Below are 11,501 nucleotides of genomic sequence, written 5' to 3'. Positions count from 1 at the left end.
CTAAAATATCTATATTTTTAATAAACTATAGAATGCCATAACTTTATTTAAATTGCCAACTTATTATCAGAACTGAAATAAATAGAACAAATGATTCCATAAATTAATAAGCATAAATATTAACCATATTATTAAGGATTTTATATTATAAAATATTAACTAAGCTTAAGAAGAGAATGCGCATAAGAGGCCTCATGTTAGTGAAACCTGATATTGCGAGCGATAAGTCGAACGGACATGCGACGGCTACGACCACGAGCGCCGAAACTCAATAGTCAGATAAACATATCGATCGACAATTCTCAGAAGAATTGTTGTTAAAAATCTTTCTTCTCAGAAGTCCTTCACTGAATCATTCTAAGAATCTTCCAGAGCGCGACGCGTGTGCTGCGCACGGCCCGAAGACCCTTTGTTTCGACAGTATATAAACCGGCGATTTCGAACCTTCGGGGCAGTCAAATCGGGGCAGTCAAATCCGGCAGTCAAATCGGGGCAGTAAAAACGGAACAGTCAATTCAGCATTACGTTCAGATCATTCAGTCATAGCATTACATTCAGTTCGGTCAGTCAATTAAGAGATCTTCAAGCATTCGAATCATTTATTCTTAGCTAACATTATTCATTATTAATTCCTTACTATTTCGTACAAGTATTCGCTCCGTATTATTCGTTCATTGTTCGCGTACTATTCATTATTCCATTTCGATTAATATAATTGTCGATTCAGTGTTAAGTTGTGTAAAACTAAAGAAATAATAAAGAACTTTGTGCATACATCTGTGTACTTTTATCCGGCCTACTTCATCCACGACCGAGGTCTTAAAGGACGAGAGAAGGGCTTAACAGGGTACGACCAGAACTTGAACAGAAGGAAAGATTTTTCTGCCACATCACGGTAAGTACTTACAATTACTATAAATCCCATCTTTCCATAAATATTAGAAACTTTATTTGAATTAACTGACAACCCCTAATATCAATTAATTATCTTTTCATCCTCTAAATAATAAGAAATCCTCTGTCAAGCATTAGCATGTGGCTGACAGTTTCCAGTCAGTCAACTTTAATCTATTATCCTACTATTATTTAAAACACACCCATAATATCAATACTAAGTAAGATTTATAAATTCCATGCAAAATATATACTACTGTTGTCATTTGAACCTGACTTAATCTTGCAACACTTTGCTCTTTTTCCCGAAAATCCATCGTTGCCGAGCGCTTATGGTGCCCCTGGCGACTCCCTCCTTTCTTCCTAAATTCTGAATATAATCCTTAAACCTCGTTGCCGAGCGCTTATGGTGCCCCTGGCGACTCCCTTTTTCTTAAATTTTGACCTAGTTGCCGAGCGCTTATGGTGCCCCTGGCGACTCCTTTTTTCCTAAATTTTGACCTCGTTGCCGAGCGCTTATGGTGCCCTGGCGACTTCCTCCTTTCTTCTTGAATTCTTTATATAACCCTTAAACCTAGTTGCCGAGCGCTGATCGAGGTGCCCTGGCGGCGTTTCCTATCAATTTAAAAATCTCCCACAAGAAATGACAACAGGAGATTAAATTAAAATCAAATTTATTATCTAATTTTCTGAACGCAACCCAATCCTTGAACCTAGTTGCCGAGCGCTAATTACGGTGCCCTGGCGACATTACACATTCTCCCTAAAATTCCATCGTTGCCGAGCGCTTATTACGGTGCTCCTGGCGACATTCGACCTCTTTTCTAAACCTTCTCTTTCTATCAGAAATTTAGAGTCATAATATAATCAAGTATTGATATTAAATAAAAGACTTTATTCTTTAGACAATTCTCATAATAAATTAATTCGATCTAACTAACTCTCTATTATTTAGTGTCCACAATTTATTAATTACTCTTAATTTCTATGATAATATTTCTTTTCGAATCTTAATTCCCTAGTTCTTGTACGGTTTCTAATTAATATATATATATCTTAAGTAACAACCCCCTTGCATATGGTGAATCCGCAATACAAGCGGGCTTGCCGTAAAAAACGGAACCATAGATCCTGCATAAAGAAACGCGTCAAATGCATTTCTAATCTATCTCAGTTTAAACATTCTACTAATAAATCAAAACCTTGTATAATATCTTGTAAAAGAGTTTTTTTCTCTCTATACCTCCGTTAGTGAGAAAAAGATTGCTCTCTACTTTTATAAGGCAACCTGCTTTCACCGGCTATACCCTAGGGACGCCGAGAGCTAGGACTAACCTAGTGGATTTAGAGGAATGATGTAGGCGCGGAACTAGTTGGTTACTAGGAAGTTTCATTAGGTATTTTAGGTATATGGACTCAACTAGCTATATGTAATTCGAAGGTTAATCAGGTTTAAAGAATAGAATTTTAATATTATAATAAAAGAAAGATATCGATTAGGTTGCGTTTTTATGGCAAGCCTGCTTGTATTGCGGGTTCACCGTATGCAAGGCTTATTACTTAAGATATATATATACATATATATATATATATATATATATATATATATATATATATATATATATTTATATATATATATATATATTAGAAACAGTACAAGAGTTAGAGAACTAAGATTCGGAAAAGAATATTATAATAAAAATTAAGAGTAATTAATAAATTGTGGACACTAAATAATAGAGAGTTAGTTAGATCGAATTAATTTATTATGAGATTTGTCTAAAGAATAAAGTCTTTTATTTAATATCAATACCTGATTATATTATGACTTTAAATTTTTGATAGAAAGAGAAGGTTTAGAAACGAGTCGAATGTCGCCAGGGAACCATAATCAGCGCTCGGCAATTAGGTTCAAAGATTGGGTTGCGTTCAGAAAATTAGATAATAAATTTGATTTCAATTTAATCTCCTGTTGTCATTTCTTGTGGGAGGCTTCTAAATTAATAGGAAACGCCGCCAGGGCACCTCGATCAGCGCTCGGCAACTAGGTTTAAGGGTTATATAAAGAATTCAAGAAGAAAGGAGGAAGTCGCCAGGGCACCATAAGCGCTCGGCAACGAGGTCAAAATTTAGGAAAAAGGGAGTCGCCAGGGGCACCATAAGCGCTCGGCAACTAGGTCAAAATTTAAGAAAAAGGGAGTCGCCAGGGGCACCATAAGCGCTCGGCAACGAGGTTTAAGGATTATATTCAGAATTTAGGAAGAAAGGAGGGAGTCGCCAGGGGCACCATAAGCGCTCGGTAACGATGGATTTTCGGGAAAAAGAACAAAATGTTGCAAGATTAAGTCAGGTTTAAATGACAACAGTAGTGTATATTTTGCATGGAATTTATAAATCTTACTTAGTATTGATATTAGGGGTGTTTTAAATAATAGTAGGATAATAGATTAAAGTTGACTGACTGAAAACTGTCAGCAACTTGCTAATGCTTGACAGGGGATTTCTTATTATTTAGAGGATGAAAAGGTAATTGAATGATGTTAGGGGTTGTCAGTCAATTGAAATAAAGTTTCTAATATTTATGGAAAGACAGGGGTTTATAGTAATTGTAAGTATTTACTGTAATATGGCAGGAATATCCTTCCTTCTGCTCAAGTTCAGGTCGTACTCTGTTAGGCTCTTCTCTCGTCCTTTAAGACCTCGGTCGTGGATGAGGTAGGCCGGATAAAAGTACACAGACGTATGCACAAAGTTTTTTATTATTTCCTTAGTTTTACACAACTTAACACTGAATCGACAGTAATAACAATTAATATGTTAATCGAAATTGTATAGCGAATAGTATCGAATACGCGAACAATGACCAGATGCAGAGCGGATGAATGATTCGAAAATGAGTTCGTGAGTGAATGAATTTAATAATGAACGAATAATACGGAGCGAATACTTGTACGAAATAGTAATGAAATAGTAATGAATAATGCTGACTAAGAATGCTTGAAGATCTTTTTATTGAATGACTCGAATGCTTGAATGTAAGAATGAATGATTCGAATGCTTGAAGACCTTTTAATTGAATGACTCCTTGAGGTTCAAAATCGCTGGCTTATATACTGTCGAAACAAAGGGTTTTCGGGCCGTGTGCAGATCACGCGTTGCGCTCTGGAATGTTCTTAGGATGATTCAGTGGAGGACTTCTGAGAAGAAAGATTTTTAACAACAATTCTTCTGAGAATTGTCGATCGATATGTTTATCTGCCTATTAAGTTTCGGCGCTCGTGGTCGTAGCCGTCGCGAGTTCTTTCGACTTATCGCTCGCAATATCAGGTTTCACTGATATGAGGCCTCTTATGCGCATTCTTTTCAGTTTAATTAATATTTTATAATATAAAATCCTTAATAATATGGTTGATATTTATGCTTATTAATTTATGGAATCATTTGTTCTATTTATTTCAGTTCTGATAATAAGTTGGCAATTTATATAAAGTTATGGCATTCTATAGTTTAGAAAATAGATATTTTAGATAACTTATATGTATTATATGTAATGTATATAATTTATGATTCCATAGAATATAAGCCTCTTAAATTTATATTTGCGATCGCTTGATCGATACTACAATAAAGCATATTAATTTTATTAAGATCATTTCTTTATGGAAGCATTCGCGCATTATATAATAACCTGTTTTAATTATTATAATTTTAATTATTTATAAAGTTAAATTGTATTGAATATAGTATTGAAAGTTTTGTAAGTGATGTTTTGGATAAAATAATTATAAATATTTTCAACAAATTATTATTATATACGTTTCATGATTCCATAAAGTACGGCGCATTTACTCCTCAATTTAAGAGTGAGTAATTTTTATATATATTTGTCTGTATGATTAAATATTAAAATCTTAAAAGCTAGATATTAGTATCGATATTATCGAGTGTGAAATTCGCTCGCAAGTCCGTTCTTAAAGTAATTAGCAGATTAGTTCTTGAAAGTCACTGCTGTACAGCTAGCTAGTTCTAAATAATGCTTTCTGATTCGTCGATCTAAGGAATTCTCAATTCCTTGCGCCATCGATTATTATTATTAAAAGGATTAAACGGGGAGCACACACTTTTGCATAAGCGCATAACTATAAGCATAAGGAAATTGATTGGTTCATTTCCTTATGCATATATTTGTGGACCAATCAATTTCTTTGTGTTTATGATTATGCGCTTATGCAAAAGTGTGTGCTCCTCGCTTTAAAATATATTCGGTTTTTAGGCTAAATAACCATATGGAACTAGAATGATAAGCGATTAATGAAATTAGTTAACAATTGAAATAAAAGCAAATGGATATTAAATAATTGTTCTATATTCCACAGGTATTTTGCAGAGGTAAAAGCGGTACTTAATTACTAGCTAAAATAAGTTTTTTTAAAATTGGCTGGACGTTACAGAAGTTTAGATGGTGTTACTAGCGAACTTACTTATTTCGCGCATGCGCACTCCATTTTGGCCACACAAAATCGGGAGAGTTGCGCTACTGTAGATACTGTGTTCATGGGCCTGTCTAACAACATTGGTGCCAATGCCAACGAGGAGATTGCGTTATATTCGTAGTTATATTAGATTTAGAAAACACATGTATTATTATTAAGCATGGCGGTAAGAATTTTCTTATTTAAATAAATTTATTACAAATTTTACTACAAATACTCTACTAACTTTACTATCTAAATAAATTATAAATGCATTTTTTAAAATAATTTTATAAGTTTAGTGCAATAAACACAATGTCTCTTATTTATATCGATTAACCTATACCTTTTTTGTGTCTGATATATTTACAATATATTTTATTTGTATTATACTTTGTATAAAACATTAGTGTATTTATATGTTTTATTTTATAACATTTTTTGTAAGAGTTTAATAATCGATATTTTATGCTCTACATCAGTTGGCATAGCAACCAAATATTTGATCAATTTCATTGCAATTATGCATATATTTTGCATATATACAGATTTGGAAAATTTTGATATGTTGATGTATCTAATTATTATTTTTTTCAGGTTATTACTAATATCCAAGATGTTCGTGAAATTACTAAAATAGAGCGTATTGGTGCTCATTCTCACATCAGAGGTTTAGGACTAAATGATAGTTTAGAGCCTCGTAATGTAATTATTTATATTGTGCAAAAACACTTTTATTAATTAAATAATAAAGTAAGCTAAGTCTTGTAATTATTAATTATATATTATATTAGGTATCTCAAGGTATGGTTGGCCAATTTATGGCACGACGGGCTGCTGGTGTTATTCTAGAGATGATAAAAGATGGCAAAATAGCAGGTCGTGCGGTTTTGTTAGCTGGACAACCTGGCACAGGAAAAACAGCTATTGCTATGGGAATGGCACAAGCTCTAGGCATAGATACCCCTTTTACATCAATGGCTGGTTCTGAAATTTATTCTTTAGAAATGAGTAAAACAGAAGCCTTAACTCAGGCCATTAGAAAATCTATCGGAGTCAGAATTAAAGAAGAGACAGAAATTATAGAAGGTGAAGTTGTGGAGATCCAAGTCGATAGGCCAGCAACTGGGGTTGGAGTAAAAGTTGGCAAATTAACATTAAAAACAACCGAGATGGAAACAATATATGATTTAGGAAATAAAATGATTGATTGCTTAATGAAAGAAAAAGTTTGTGCATTTATATATATTTTTTATATTTATATTATAAATAATTGATTTTCATTTTGATTTTGCATTATTTTTAGGTACAAGCTGGCGATGTTATAACAATCGATAAAGCAACAGGGAAGATCAACAGACTCGGACGTTCCTTTACTAGAGCTCGAGATTATGACGCAACTGGTTCACAAACCCGTTTTGTACAATGTCCTGAGGGTGAATTGCAAAAGCGCAAGGAAGTTGTTCACACAGTGACTTTACATGAAATTGATGTAATAAACAGCAGAACCCATGGATTCCTAGCGCTGTTTTCCGGAGATACTGGAGAAATTAAATCAGAGGTGCGAGATCAAATAAATGCTAAAGTTGCCGAATGGCGGGAAGAAGGCAAGGCAGAAATTGTGCCAGGTGTACTATTTGTCGATGAAGTACACATGTTGGATATTGAATGTTTTTCGTTTCTTAATCGAGCATTGGAGAATGAAATGGCTCCAGTTGTGATCATGGCAACAAACAGAGGTATAAAAAAAAAAAATAGAAAAGAATTATGTTATCAAAGAACTGTTAATAATATTTTATAATTATTTAGGTATTACGAGAATCAGAGGCACAAATTATAAGAGTCCTCATGGTATTCCAATTGATTTATTGGATCGTTTGATTATTGTTCCAACAAGCCCATATCAAGAGAAAGAACTGAAGGAAATTTTGAAAATAAGATGCGAGGAAGAAGATTGCGAAATGGCTGATGATGCCTTGACAGTGTTAACAAGAATCGCTTTGGAAACGTCATTAAGATACGCGATACAATTAATTACGACGGCTTCTTTAGTTAGTCGCCGAAGAAAGACTACAGAAGTAAGTAGTATATGTGATGTAATTTATAACATCATGTATTCAGATATTATTGTAATTTTTCTTTTTTTAATTTATATTTAGGTCAGTATTGAAGATGTAAAACGTGTTTATTCATTGTTTATTGATGAAAATAGATCTACGCAATTTCTCAAGGAATATCAAGATGATTTTATGTTCAATGAATTCTGTAAGTAAATGTAATTATTATGTGTAATTTATCTCTCCTATATATTTAAAGTTTGTTTAATTGTTTCAGCTGTTTCAACTGGGGAAAATATGGACGTTTCTCCATAGGACATTAAAAAAGCGCATAAATCGAATTTTTTTATTAAGTGCTATATATTTTACAATATAATTAACATCTATAATTTACAAAGATTAATAATAAAAATTTTTATTAAATATAAAAACAATTGAAACATCTCTTAATATTATTACTCTACGATACTTATTAGCGCAAATATTGTTCATATATGTTAATTATGTATTAACAAATTTATCAAAAATAAATGTTTTGCATTATTTTTTTATCTCTTAATAAATAAACAAATATATTTTACAGTTCACAATTTTAGTAAAGTGGATGTAACATTTGCACACTTAGATACATAACACTACTTATTAATTTTGATTTAACATCTTGTAGATAATAATACATTTTTGATAATAAAAGTATCATTAATAATTGTAACATTTGTAGAGGAGGTATATTATATTTTTGGTGTCGAGTTTTTCTCTTAACCGTATTAGTAGATATAGGCTAGATATAGCTTATATCTGCATTTCCATATTCACTATCAATTCTGAAAATTTATAGTTTATATCACATACACTATAGATTTTCAATACTGAATGTGGGAACGCAGCCATAATATAATATGAAACTATATTTTATTTTCATTGTTTAAATATTTTATCTATTATCAGATTCAGGTTTGCTTTGTTGCTGAATAAGTTTACAAATCATGAATCGAAAAAAAAAAAAAAAATAGTACGAGTTTTACTGCAAAAAAATCTCATTTTTTATGGTTTTGTATAGCGAATAAAGTATTTACTATAGTGATTTAAATACAATATATATATTCGTCTCCATTTATGCTTGACTGCAGTGTATCTCTTATGTCTTCTTCTCCTGGATTTTCTTAACTAGAAAAAAGAAATTGATATTAATCAATAAAATGTGTAAAATATGTAAAATCATTATATAAATGATGTAGAAAACTTGTTTTCGTGAATCCGTGTATTTATCTAAATAATTGGATATTTTTTCAAACAGCATACTATTGTCAGGATCATTTTGAATATATTCAAACATTCTTTCATATAAAACGTTGGTAGAATGTTTTGAACTTTTTAACAAATATTTACATGAAAATTTAATGTGCATATGTGATTATTCTTTTAATTATATATTTATAATACACAGATTTATTATACACATTTATTTAATAAATTGTTAAGAAATTGATGATATAACGCGTGTATTACAATTTGAAAGATGGAATAAGTTAATTTTTTTTGTCAACTAAGTTAAGTTTAAAGTTAATGGTCCAAAAATTAATTAAGTTCATGTTAAAAAGCTATTTAAACAAATATTAACTTATTAAAAAATTAAAAGTCAATTATGCTAAATTAAATATGTTTTTTATATAATAAATTTTTTAATTGTACATTTTAAATTAAACTTTCTAAATTTAGATAATATATAATAAAAAGGTGATCTTTTATAACAGAGATAAACTATTTTTCTTTATATAATAATTAATAATATATATTTTATTTAAATATATAGATATTACTTTTATTTAAATATATATATATATATATATATATATATATATATATATATACTATAATTGTTTATTAAAAATATTATAGTATTTAAAAACAAAACGATTAATAATTAAAGAAGATTCAGTTAAGCGGAATTTCTTGTTTACTCTATCTGCACACGAGCGTTTCATCTTTATCTTTAATTGTTAGATACTCTAACAATAAATTAAAACAATTTAAAAACATTTAATTACTATTAAATTTTAATAAAAATGTCATCTCAAAATTATGATCCGTTATTTTTCCACTTAAAGTCATCATAAGGTCTATTCTTTATAGCTGAACTGACTACATTACAACTGATTACAGTTCAATATCTTTTTCTCTCCACATTAGAAAGAGAAAGAGAAAGATAAGTTCTAAAAACTAGTTCAGCAAGTTCAGCTATAAAAATAGATTTATACTGCAAAATCATCTGCACTAAACATATATATCCAGTTAGCAAAGTCTATTCGAATAGATTTTGCCAAACATCTGCTATAAATTTTTGTCAGCAGAAAGATTGCAGATTGTATACAAAATCTGATATATCATATAATCAATAGCGTAACCAGGGGGAGGGATTAGCGGGATAAATCCCCCCCCCCATCCCCTCAAGTTTTAGAACCAAATATGAAAATGAAAGATTGAAAGCGGAAAGAAAAATAAAATTGTAACCACGGCCTCTGCTGAACGTTCATTTTCAACATTAAAAATTCTTAAAAACTATCTAAGAAATACAATAAGTGAAGTAAGACTAAACAGACACAAATGTACATTCATAAAAATTTGATTTCGTCGATTAACATAGAAGAGATACTAGATAGATATTTAAAAAACTTAGACGCATGCTTCTAGCTTATATTATTTCTAGTTAATATTATTTAATAAAAAAATTATATGTTATTTTGTGATTTTATTTTTTAAATCAAATCTTGGCTATGCCCTTGCATATAATGATAGCAGAATGTCAGCAGAAATATATTACAAGACCTGCTGACATATAATTTGACTGTAGATCAGTAGAAGAAACCTATCAAGATTTGCAGAGAATTATGATAGTAGATTGGCAGCAGAAACTGAACAGGTTTTGCGCAACGCAGTTTGATGTCAGTAGGCGGCAGACACCAAGCAAGATTTGCAGATGGCACATTGGTAGCAGAAATTGAGCAGGGTCTGCTAACATGACATTAGATTGTCAGCAAAAACCGAGCAAGATCTGCGCGCGCGTAATATCTGATAGCAAATTGACAGCAGAAATTGAGCAGAATTTACAGCTTTTAGTCATTTATTGAAATATATATGTAAATATGGTGGCTCAGAGAGTTGTACGTCTGCTCTCTGTGCCAAAGATCTCAGGTCTACCTGATAGAAATATTGAATGATTCGCGATCGCCACCTCTCGGAAAGCAGCGGCAGACCACCGAGAATATTCTTGCCATGAACACCCCTCTAAAAGTTAAGGCCGTTCGGAAGCGCTGTTAAATTGTAAGTCCTATATGCACACCGTAAATATATATTGAGAGATGTATACAGGGTGTCCCATAATTCGCGGATCACCTCTCATGTGCATGTAAAGCATGTTAAACTGAATAGGAAAGTCCTCTACCCTTTTGCGATTTTCACGACAATTAAATAAGAAATTAATTTAAAAAGATAGGCTAATCCGCCTTGTATAAACGCGCGACGAGAAGAGACATCCTACTGTATCGCGATACTAGGTGCGCGGCAAAGCGGTGGGAGGGACACTCTACGAAAGCTATATACGAGCGTGTAGAACACTCCTCTCACCGCTAAAAACGTGAATATTTAATAAATATCTTTGATAGTTACTTAATGAATATGGATACGTATATACGTGAAAATTTAATAAATATCTTTGATAGAATTATACTTAATAGATAAATGATACTTCTCTATCTAAAATAAAATAACAAACAATCAATATAATAACTATAATAATAATAATATTAACTTAAATCTAACTTAAATTAACTTAAATAATTTAAATTAAAAATTCAAAAATTTTTAACTTTCATAATTACAATTAATTCATTTAACTCATGTAACCCAGAAAAAAATGGCCCATATAAATTTATATAAAACATATATAAAGCAAAATATATATATAAATATATATGAAATATGTTCATATATAAATATATACAAATATATATGATTATATATAATTATATATAATTATATATACAGTATACAGTATACATATAATCACACATAATCTTGT

General features: G+C 31.0%; 2 protein-coding genes across 2 annotated transcripts in view; one reads left to right on the top strand and one right to left on the bottom strand.

The window, feature by feature from the left end:
• The first annotated feature begins 5,432 nt into the window (after positions 1 to 5,432).
• Positions 5,433 to 7,968, top strand: LOC126852262 (ruvB-like 2). The gene is made up of 7 exons (XM_050596872.1): positions 5,433 to 5,553; positions 5,964 to 6,071; positions 6,161 to 6,595; positions 6,673 to 7,105; positions 7,176 to 7,444; positions 7,526 to 7,631; positions 7,701 to 7,968. Exons 1-7 carry the CDS (start codon positions 5,548 to 5,550, stop codon positions 7,736 to 7,738), a joined length of 1,395 nt encoding a protein of 464 aa, XP_050452829.1. The 5' UTR covers positions 5,433 to 5,547; the 3' UTR covers positions 7,739 to 7,968.
• Positions 7,969 to 8,108: 140 nt separating this feature from the next.
• LOC126852303 (uncharacterized) overlaps positions 8,109 to 11,501 on the bottom strand; it is a 67,046-nt gene continuing 63,653 nt past the window's right edge. The window contains exon 3 of the mRNA XM_050596967.1: positions 8,109 to 8,590. Coding sequence (XP_050452924.1) covers positions 8,562 to 8,590 — 29 coding nt within the window. The 3' untranslated portion in view covers positions 8,109 to 8,561. The remainder of the gene's footprint in view (positions 8,591 to 11,501) is intronic.

Source organism: Cataglyphis hispanica, chromosome 10 (assembly GCF_021464435.1).
Source record: "Cataglyphis hispanica isolate Lineage 1 chromosome 10, ULB_Chis1_1.0, whole genome shotgun sequence".
NCBI lineage: Eukaryota > Metazoa > Arthropoda > Insecta > Hymenoptera > Formicidae > Cataglyphis > Cataglyphis hispanica.
This window is presented reverse-complemented; position numbering and strand designations above follow the sequence as displayed.